Consider the following 11,401-nt stretch of genomic DNA (forward strand, 5'->3'; position numbering starts at 1 on the left):
GTCCCTGTGCCCCCAGACGTAGGTTAACACTGGAGACTTGCTAACGCAGTAAAAGATCAGGCGTTGCCAACCCTGAGTGTGGAGTTGCTATTGCTAGTTGTTACGTCCCCATGTCAAATACAGCCAGTTTCTTACTGCATGGACAGTTAGTGGGAATTCCCCACTCCCATCGCTCCACCATTGGCGGCCGTGCCTTCAGCTGCCTAGGCCCCAAGCTCTGGAATTCCCTCCCTAAACCTCTCCGCCCCTCTCTCCTCCTTTAAGACGCTCCTTAAAACCTATCTCTTTGACCAAGCTTTTGTTCACCTGTCCTAAAATCTCCTTTGTCAAATTTTGATTGATAATCACTCCTGTGAAGCACCTTGGGATGTTTCACAATGTTTTAGGCGCTATATAAATGCAAGTTGTTGTTGAATGGACTCAAAAATATTTTTCTCGCTTTCTAGCTGAGATGGAGCTGGTTTTGACTGGGGCGGTTGGTGATTGAATGCTAGATTTGCAAATGATAAATTACAACTGCATAACCTTGTCATCTCATCCTCATTTCAAGAGGATTCTGAAGCGGCAGGTGGGGTAAAATCTTCAAAGAGCTGCGTTTTGAAAGCACGATTGTGTAATTTAAAAAAAAAAATCAGTGGACCGATTTCATTGCCTGCACCGGGGCAGTGTGGGGGCACAGAGGTGTATTTTTTCCTCTGTGGTACCTCACACTTGTGGGGGGCACGAGACGAGGGAAGTGTGAGCTCGAATTCATCATGTGTTTCAACGTGAACAGCAGCACAGGGATAGGCTCTGGGGGCCCTTGGCTGTTTGATCTCTTGCACAGATGGGCTTTGTAAGATAAAAGATCTTTCTCTTTCTCTCTCTCTCCCTGCTCGCTCTCTCTCTCTCTCTCTCTCCCAACACTCCCTTCCCCAGCACTATCGACCACTGTTACTGGATCACTTCAATTTTTAAAGTGGGCCTGACTATCTCTCACTGTGACAGGACCAGGACTGATTCTGCTGTTTGTAGAGTCACTGTGCGATTAACCCTCCCATGTTTCTGCCCCGTGCTCACTCTCCGTGATAAAACCTACTTTATGTGGGGTGTCTATTTTTAAAGTTCTCTCAACTAAAGTTCTTGGAACTGGCCTCGCTTCTGCTGCTAAATCAAGCAGCGTATGGTTTAGACCCGATGAAGTCATGCGCGGATGTGTGTCTCTGTTTCAGTAACCACTGTCGGAGCAAACAACAAGCCATGGATGTGGTGACTGGGGGGCAGTACTGTCTAACTCCAATCTTTTCTTTCCCTACAGCGCGGTGGGGAAAACCTGCCTGCTCATCAGCTATACGACCAATGCCTTCCCCGGGGAATACATCCCCACTGTGTGAGTAATCAGACCACATTTTATTTATCTGGGTTTGGGCACCGGGGGGGTTTTTAGTAACAACACAAACCTTTCCTGTTGCGGCAGAATGTTGGAGCTGGAATTGTTTCTTTACTGGATACAAATTGGAGCGGGAGCGGAGACTGACGCAAGTGGGGACAACGCAGCGATGGGAAACGGTGACATTAAGGGGCAGGAGTAAGGGGGAAAGTGGAGTGGAGGAGGGGTGCAGGTGTTGGGGTCGGAGCAGAGGAGGAAGGAGGGGGATTGGGAGGGGGAGGGGGAGGGGGATTGGGTGCCGGGGGGGAGGGGGAGGGGGATGGGGATTGGGAGCCGGGGGGGAGGGGGAGGGGGATGGGGATTGGGAGCCGGGGGGGAGGGGGAGGGGGATGGGGATTGGGTGCCGGGGGGGAGGGGGAGGGGGATGGGGATTGGGTGCCGGGGGGGAGGGGGAGGGGGATGGGGATTGGGTGCCGGGGGGGAGGGGGAGGGGGATGGGGATTGGGTGCCGGGGGGGAGGGGGATGGGGATTGGGTGCCGGGGGGGAGGGGGATGGGGATTGGGTGCCGGGGGGGAGGGGGATGGGGATTGGGTGCCGGGGGGGAGGGGGATGGGGATTGGGTGCCGGGGGGGAGGGGGATGGGGATTGGGTGCCGGGGGGGAGGGGGATGGGGATTGGGTGCCGGGGGGGAGGGGGATGGGGATTGGGTGCCGGGGGGGAGGGGGAGGTGGATGGGGATTGGGTGCCGAGGGGGAGGGGGATTGGGTGCCGAGGGGGAGGGGGATTGGGTGCCGAGGGGGAGGGGGATTGGGTGCCGAGGGGGAGGGGGATTGGGTGCCGAGGGGGAGGGGGATTGGGGGGAGGGGGGAGGGGGGATTGGGTGCCGGGGGGAGGGGGCAAAGTGGAGCAGAGGAGGGGTGTGAGGTTGGAGGGGGAGTGCACTGGCCACGGTGCAAGTGACTCTACACGTATGTGATATGGACAGTCTGCAACCAGGTTACGTTCCACAGCTTTCACTAATAGAGACTTGTGTTTTTATCGCAGTTGGGGTTTAATTCTGATACTTTATGCAGTAAATAGACGGCTAAGTGAAGACGAGGTCCAGTAACAGTGCACGGTGAAGCTGCTCTTTTGGGCGCCTTTTTGCAGGTTTAAAAACTTCGCTCTTTCTGCAGCTTTGACAACTATTCCGCCAATGTGATGGTTGATGGGAAGCCTGTGAACCTGGGCCTTTGGGACACGGCCGGGCAGGAAGATTACGACCGGTTGCGTCCGCTTTCCTACCCTCAAACAGTGAGTATTGTGCGTCTGTCCCAAGCAGCAGCGACTGGAGTGTTGTCTTGAGAGTTAAGGGGCAGAAATAATGGGGAAAGCAGGGGTGGGACGCGAGTGTCTGGGGGGGTGGGGTGTAGCAGAGATGGGGCGGGGGTGTGGCTCAGTGTCAGATTTTGTCTGATCACTCCTGTGAAGCGCCTTGGGATGTTTTACTACGTTAAGAGCGCTATATAAATGCAGGTGGTTGATGTTGAGGGAGGTGGAGTGAAGCAGAGGAGGGGCGCAAATGTTGGGGATGAAATGGGGCAAAGGAGAGTTATTGGTTCTCGTGACCTGAGCGGAAGACGGTTTAAAGGAGCTGGGTTCTGATCATTCAACCCTTGACTTTCCACATTCCAGTTTCGTTCTCTGCCCTATCATCTTTTAAACATTGTGTTTACATTCCGCATGGTTCCTGAACAAATAATGGATTACTAATGACGGGGAATGTAACTACAGGAGGAGTTAACCCGATGCTTAAAGACTGGAAGTAAACATGAGCAGTAATGTAGGATTTCCCCTCGTACTTATTTCTCCATAGCAAGGAGGAAACTGATCTGTGGTTACCAGCACTCAGTTCATTTTTTCTTGATGACTGGTACAGTGTCCTTGTATCCTGAATCGCACCAAGTCCCGTTCACCCATCACCCACTGTGCTCACTGACCTACATTAGTTCCTGGTCCGGCCCTGTCTCGATTTTAAAATTCTCATCCTTGTGTTCAGTTCCATCCATGGCCTCGCCCCTCCCTATCTCTGTAACCTCCTCCAGTCCTACAAACCCTCCGAGATCTCTGCGCTCCTCCAATTCTTGCCTCTTGTGCATCCCCGATTTTCATTGCCCCCACCATTGGCGGCCGTGCCTTCAGCTATTTAGGCTCAAGGCTCTGGAATTCCCTCCCCAAACCCCTCTGCCTCTCTACCTCTCTTTCCTCCTATAAGACCCTCCTTAAAACCTATGGTGACCGAACTTTTGGTCACCTGTCCGAATATCTCCTCTTGTGGCCCGGTGTCAAACATAGTTTGGTAATCGCTCCTGTGAAGCGTCTTGGGATGTTTTACTAAGGCGCTTTATAAATGCAAGTTGCTGTGTGCACAGCAATCCTTCTAGGATGGGCGAGGTGTGACTGTGGATTGGCTTTCCTTTCCTTTTGGTCCTTTGCGTATGACGCATTGCCTGGAAGGGGTTTGGTGCTGTCGGGCAGCTGAGTTGCATTCTGGAAAGTCACAATGCCGTGTTGTAACTTGCAGCTCCAGTTCCATTCCTTTGTAAGGAGACATAGTTCCAGAGACTGGCTGCATTGTTTGTTTTTAGGACAAGTACAACTTGGCTTTGTGCTTGTATCTTTTTATACACTTCACCAGCGTTTAGATTAGTAACTTCAATTCACCCACGACTGTAAAATGAAGGATGGGTCGATGGGGAATGTACTGCCTGGTCTATGGGCTGATCTTAGTCTTAGTGGTGACGACACTCCAATTTACCTCGGTATCCCCAGGCTAGGGAGGGGAGAAAAAACAATCAGGGTTCCTGTCAGCCGTGACTCAGTGGGCAGCTCTCTCTCGCATCTGAGTTAAAAGGTTGTGGGTTAAGTCCCACACCAGAGACTTGAGCACATAATCTAGGCTGACACTTCCAGTGCAGTACTGAGGGAGTGCTGCATTGTCGGAGGTGCCGTCTTTCAGATGAGACGTTAAACCGAGGTCCTGTCTGCCCGATCGGGAGGGTGTAAAAGATCCCACGTCACTATTTCAAAGAAGAACAGGGGCGTTCTTCCCTCAACCAACATCACTAAAACAGGTTACCTGGTCACTTATCTCCTTGCTGTGTGCAAATTGGCTGCTGCATTTCCTGCATTACAGCAGTGTCTACACTTAGTGTTCATTGGCTATAAAGCACTTTGGGACATCCTGAGGTGAAAGAAATGCAAGTCTTCCTTTCTTGAACGATTGCTGCTGCTGGGAAGGGGTGTTCATCGTAGACTGTCTCTAGACACCTGGCGACTTAATTATTGTCAAACAGCCATAAAGTTCACGAGTGATTGTTTCATGTCGGCTCACGATTAGATTCGGCTGTGATGTTTCACCCAATAGCCTGAAGATACTCTTCGCTGACACATGAATGGCCACTTGAGAGATACTAGAGGGTTGTGAGTGGCTGCAGGAAATGTGGGGGCTCGGTGGGGGGGGCAGGAAGGGCATATAAACGGTGGAAGTTTTAACAACCAACAGTAATGCCTTTTCTTGCTCTTCTGCAGGACGTGTTTCTAATCTGCTTCTCACTGGTCAGCCCAGCGTCCTTTGAAAATGTCCGCGCTAAGGTAAGCAACAGCTCAATAAAGAAATGCAGTGAAGTAGTTCGTCGCAGTCTTGTTTCAGATTCAACTGATGGCCTTCGATTGATGCCACCTCAATTTAAAATGTGAGACCTGTACTGGAGTTTGGAAAGTGAAAAAGTGAACACTTAGAAATTGACCCAACTCTACAAGGAATTCTATTCTATTCACTTACTGTGACCCACACGACATGTGAGGTCGGTGCTGTGCTGATTTTATTTTGATTTAGATCTGTCAGTTGTTCTTGGCATCTTGCACTGGTCCTATTACTTAGGAATCCCATCCATCCACAGGGGGAATACCAGTTTTATAATGTGCTTCCAACTAATACATATGACAGTGGCACTGGGTGTTGCAGTGAGTTAGAGGCTGGACTTTTACCTCTTAAGACCTGGGTTGAAATCCAGCCCGGACTGATGGGATGAAAGTTCACCTCCACTGGCCGTAAAGATCCTGAACAGAGAGTTCGGGCAGCCTCGAAATAGTTTGTGGCACTAACGTCACTTTTTTAAAAAAAAAACAGATGATCTGGTCATTTATTTCTTTGCTGTGTGGAAATCTTGCTCTTGCGTGGAGCTGGCGTGGACTCGATGGGCCGAATGGCCTCCTTCCGTGCTGTAACTTTTCTATGATTCTAAATTGGCTGCTACGTTTCCAACAACAGTGACTACACTTCAACAGTTCCTCTTTGGCTGTAAAGCGCTTTGGGACGCCCTGAGGTCATGAAAGGCGCTATATAAATGCACGTCCCTTTTAAAAATAGTGGGGGGGAGGGAGGATCCAAATTGAACAGGCACTCAGACAATGGGACTGTGCGAACGGCCGACATCCAATTAAACTGGCTGATCACTCAGATTCTGAAACTGAATTCCCAGGTTGTCGCTGGTTTCTTTCACTGTTTTTCTCTCGTTTCTTTTCCTTGTCTGTTTTATACCCAGTGGCCTGTCTATTTATATAATCTTTAATATATCTCTAGTTGCTCTCTCTTGTTCATGTTTTCCAGTGACAAAAGCTCCTTAGGAAATGCTCTATGTTACAATGAATGCAATGTAATCGACTGCCCCTTGCTATACCTGCAGTCCTGCCTGACCAGTGCTAACGAGGATATGTGGGACTGGACTGTGAATGATGGGCAGCCTGATGTGGGTTGTCAAACTCCTTTCACTGAGGGATTGCTTAATATCTTCTGTCTCGACATACCTGGGACCCTCTGCCTGAGGGGGAAGGACGGTGTTGAACGCATTGCGGAATTCAGTTTAAAAGGGTTGTTTTGTGTGAAGGTGTGGAATTGCACCTTATATAATCACTGTCTTTTCTCCTAGTGGTATCCTGAAGTGAGGCACCATTGTCCAAATACACCCATCATCCTGGTGGGCACCAAGCTTGATCTGCGAGATGACAAGGACACGATTGAAAAACTGAGGGAAAAGAAACTGACTCCCATCACCTACCCCCAGGGCCTCGCCATGGCGAAAGAGATCGGTACGAACTTCCTCCCTTCTTCCTGTTAACTTGCATTCTCGTGGTCTGCAGACCCGAAATAAGTCGTTTCCAGATTGTTGCTAAATGTGACGCGACTTCCCCTCGGCAGGCACGGGGTCAAATCCGTGTTCCGGAATCACACCCCGGTGTGCCTACGTTTAGCCATTCACACCCCGGTGTGCCTACGTTTAGCCATTCACACCCCGGTGTGCCTACGTTTAGCCATTCACACCCCGGTGTGCCTACGTTTAGCCATTCCTCCCCTCCCTCCCCCCCCCCCCCCCCCCACCCAAACCACAAAATCAGGGCCACAGAGCGGCCGTGGGAGGGAAATCATGGCAGGAATTGAGGTGGCCAGTTCTGGTGCGGAGTTTGTGCTGAGGGGCTCTGCCCCACTTCACTTGCCAGACCATCACCCAGAAGTGGGTGGTTTTCATAAGGAAAGTCCAGGCCCTTATGTCAGAGGAAGTTATGAACAGTCTGCTGCTCAGAACACACCTTCACTCCCTTGTTCACTTGCTGGTCACCGAGGGAGCTACTGACGTCCTGTGGGCAGGAGGATCGTCCGTGTCGGAGAAAACAACAGATTCAAATGTAGGGATGATATCAAGAAATCATTCTTCACACAGGGAGATCAACGCTTGATTTAAGGCGAGTCAAATGGCCTTGTTCATCTACAGTTATCTTGTGATCTCTCTTTTTGAATGAGGAAGAGAAGGAGCGAAGGGAGGAGGATGAGCAGCAATTCATAGATACACAGAACCCAACTGGCAGGGCAGCTGTAGGAGTGAAGAGGAGGCACTGTGCATTTTGTGTTGCTTGCAATTCCCAACAGCTGTCTCCTATATTCCAAAAGACTGAGAGTTATCTGCAGCTGTGGAGTAGAAGGCAATGCTGCTCTTCGTCGGCTCTGTACCTGTCGGCCATCTTTCCCCCCCAACTCCACGTTTGATCCCCTCCGATCAGGCTTTGACCCTAATCAAAGTCAATAGTGAGATCCTCTGTGACTCTGGCCGTGGTGCACTGGCCCTCCTCATCTTTATTTCAGTAGCCGGTTAACCACACCATCCTTCCCCATCACCTCTCCTCCATTGTCCAGCTGAGTTGGAGCGCCCTTGCTTTGTTCCACTATTATCTCTTCAGTCGTAGCCAGAGAATCACCTGCAATGGCTTCTCTTCCCGCCCCCGCACCGTTACCTCTGGAGTCCCCCAAGGTCTCATCCTTGTGTTCAAATCCTTCAGAGGCCCTGCCGCGCTCTCTGAGCTCGGCGCCATGTGTTCCAGGCGTGGCAGCAGGGTAGATAAAGGGGAACCAGTGAATGTCGTATATTTGGATTTTCAAAAGGCATTCGATAAGGTGCCACACAAAAGATTGGTACATAAGGTAAGGGCTCATGGGGTTGGGGGTAATATGTTAGCATGGATAGAGGATTGGTTAAAGGACAGAAAACAGAGAGTAGGGATAAAGGGGTCGTTTTCAGGCTGGCAGGCTGTAACTAGTGGGGTGCCGCAAGGATCGGTGCTTGGGCCTCAGCTATTTACAATCTATATTAATGATTTAAATGAAGGGACCGAGTGTAAAACGTGTCCAAGTTTGCTGCTGATACAAAGCTAGGTGGGAAAGTAAGCTGTGAGGAGGACACAAAGTCTGCAAAGGGATATAGACAGGTTAAGCGAGTGGGCAAGAAGGTGGCAGATGGAGTATAATGTGGGGAAATGTGAGGTTATTCACTTTGGTAGGAAGAATAGAAAAACAGAATATTTTTTGAATGGTGAGAAACTATTAAATGTTGGTGTGCAGAGGGATTTGGGTGTCCTTGTATATGAAACACAAAGTCAGCATGCAGGTACAGCAAGCAATTAGGAAAGCAAATGGCATGTTGGCCTTTTTTGCAAGGGGGTTGGAGTCAAGAGTAAGGAAGTCTTACTACAATTGTACAGGGCTTTGGTGAAACCTCACCTGGAGTACTACGCACAGTTTTGGTCTCCTTATCTAAGGAAGGATATACTTGCCTTAGAGGCGGTGCAATGAAGGTTCACTAGATTAATACCCTGGGATGAGAGAGTTGTCCTATGAGGATGAGTTGAGTAGAATGGGCCTATAGAAGAATGAGAGGTGATCTCATTGAAACATAAGATTGAGAGGGCTTCACAGGGTAGATGCTGAAAGATTGTTTCTCCTGTCTGGAGAGTCTAGAACTACAGGGCATAGTTCCAGGATAAGGGGTCGGCCATTTAAGACTGAGATGAGGAATTTCTTTACTCAGTTGTGAATCCTTGGAATTCTCTACCCCAGAGGGCTGTGGATGCTGAGTCATTGAGTATGTTCAAGACTAGGATCTAAGGGAATTGGGGATTGGGCAGGAAATTGGAGTTGAGGTTGAAGATCAGCCATGATCTGATAGAATGGCGGAGCAGGCTCGAGGGGCCGTATCAGCAGTGATTCCTGATCACTGTCCAGTGACAACAGCTGGGAAACGTTTTTTGGTTGTGAGAAGACTGACTAACTGCAATTTACAGAGACACAAATAACCCCTGACTCACTTAAAGAAAAGCTTTTAATTTTGAGGCTGTGATTTTTAATTTGTTTTTGCCCCCACAGGTTCGGTGAAGTACTTGGAATGCTCGGCACTAACACAGAGAGGCCTTAAGACCGTGTTCGATGAAGCAATCCGAGCGGTTCTCTGTCCTATTCCCGTAAAGAAGAAGAAGAGAAAATGTTTCCTTTTGTAAATCCTTCCTCCTGTCAGCTTTTACCGGGTCCACAGAGCTTCGATTCAAACATGCCAATATTTTTCCCTGCATTGTAATTACTTTCCTCTCTCCTTTTAGAATCCCTCTATGCAGCGCTATTGAACGCATCTACCTTCTAATTTTTTGAGATGTTTAATATGTAATGAAAGTATCAATTATAGGTCCTACTGACTTTCTGTTCCCTCCCTACATTCTCCCATTGCCTGTTTACACTCCTCAATTGTATTTAAGTTGTTGCCAAATTATCCACTGTAACTAAAGACTGCACTACAAACACTAAATACGCAGAAGGTATCACACCTTCTGTCATCTGGTACTGTTTACAACCTTTCCAGAACTTTAACCTTACAATTAGCATAGGACCTACTCCCAGACATCATAGACTAGCTGCAAATTAACTCAACGGTTTAAACTGCTAAGGGACAAGAGCTGCATTTAACTCGCAGTGTTGAAATGGTTAGAGATATATGACTTGGAACAGCTCTAGTTGGCCATGTTTTTACTATAGTACACTATACACTCGCCGCAGTACCTTGCTAGCTCGAAGATGACGCAGATGATTTATTGATGTAAACGTTAAGTGCAAAAGAGTTAATCATGTCTGCTGCTATGTATCTAAACTTAAAACTGACACATTGCAAGTCTAAGCAAATTACTAATAAAACTAGAATGTGCTCTAGTTTGATGGAGATACAGTTAACAACTGGCATTGAACTGGCAGTTTTAGTATTCTCAGACTGGTATAGAGAGGGGTGGGGGGAACAGATGCTTGATTTTTGATGGATCTCTGTGCTGACTGTTGCATGTTTAAAGTACAGGTGCGACAACAGGTGGAAGGGAGTATTGATGTGGCGGGAGTAGATTCAGGAATTTGGGGCAAAATAGACTGGTTCATTGAAGGCATTAACTGGGTCCTAACACTTTATATCTTTAAGGGATTTATATGTAACATACTGTTTGTATGTTTCTGAAATGGTTATTCTCTCAGCTGTATGCAACTAAAGATTTTCTTTTTTAAATAGTAAATTTTAACATGAAGTCATATTGGAAGTGTCATTTCTTAAGTTTTGAACACAATCAAAGTTATTTCACAAAGTGGGACATAATTAGCAGGACTGGTGTTGCTAAATTTTGATAAATGTTTGACTTAACTCCCTTCAGTAAAGAGCATTTTATTCTGAGTTTTTAATCCCTCCTTTCCTGTCTCAAACGGTGTTAATTTAAACCTCTAAAATCCCCTCTCTCCTGTTTAGTTTCAACTTGGGAAGCCTTAAAAACCAAACACAACCAAATCCTGCATGTGGCCATTAACTCCTCACCTGTTCTCGTGCTCTGTTCAATTCTACCATAGACGCCTTATCTAAAATGTACATAATCCCAATGTATTTTCTACTTAATTTTTCTAAAGGTTATGTTCTATGCATGTTGCTCATCTATTTTGGAACAGCAGAATCCAACAGGGGGTGGGACTGTTCAGACAAACAAATGAATCTGCTTTTTTTAAAAACAAGTGTTAAAATGTTGGAGAAAGAGGAACAGTCTGCTTGCATTCATAATTACTGTTTAATATTTACTGTGATTTAAATAAATGGTGAATACGCTGATTGGTTAGCGATCTGCATGTGACTGTACTGTCGGCCAGTGCTTCTGTTTAATAATCCAGCAGGAAAAGTTTAAAATGGAGGGTTTTTTTTTGCTTGCTTTTGGATTAAGGTTTTGTACAAAAGCACACCCTTCATGGGTCAGTGTACTGGGGAATGTCCTTTTGATCCCTGGCCTGAATCAGGGGAGTGATGGGGTTTATAAATAGCCTGAATGTTCCAGACCAGGCAACAATTTTTTTCTAAGGTGGCAAAAATTGCTCTTGTCCCAGAACTTGAGTTGATTGTGATCTCTAATATATATATATAATTGCTGCTAGCTGGGATTGGTGGAGTGGTGTAATCTGGGTGACTTGTACCCCTGTTTGAAGAGCTGATTGACAGGTTAAATAAACAAAATGTTGTTACACTCTAAAGTAATAGCTACCGTCGGCAAGTTTTCAGAGCGTACGGTAGTAGTGGTTAAATTTGGGGCTGGACCATCTCAGCAGCACACAGCTTTTGATATGTGCAGCTCCTTTTTTTAAATTCTCAAAACTCCACCAC

General features: G+C 47.6%; 1 protein-coding gene across 1 annotated transcript in view; it reads left to right on the top strand.

Annotated features, from left to right (window-relative positions):
- Positions 1–10,858, top strand: part of LOC137340768 (ras-related C3 botulinum toxin substrate 1) — an 11,412-nt gene extending 554 nt beyond the window's left edge. Inside the window, exons 2-6 of the mRNA XM_068003517.1 lie at positions 1,298–1,369; positions 2,546–2,663; positions 4,941–5,003; positions 6,341–6,500; positions 9,103–10,858. Coding sequence (XP_067859618.1) covers positions 1,298–1,369; positions 2,546–2,663; positions 4,941–5,003; positions 6,341–6,500; positions 9,103–9,233 — 544 coding nt within the window. The 3' untranslated portion in view covers positions 9,234–10,858. The remainder of the gene's footprint in view (positions 1–1,297; positions 1,370–2,545; positions 2,664–4,940; positions 5,004–6,340; positions 6,501–9,102) is intronic.
- The last annotated feature ends 543 nt before the right edge of the window (positions 10,859–11,401 follow it).

The sequence above is a fragment of the Heptranchias perlo genome, chromosome 22, assembly GCF_035084215.1.
Source record: "Heptranchias perlo isolate sHepPer1 chromosome 22, sHepPer1.hap1, whole genome shotgun sequence".
Lineage (NCBI taxonomy): Eukaryota > Metazoa > Chordata > Chondrichthyes > Hexanchiformes > Hexanchidae > Heptranchias > Heptranchias perlo.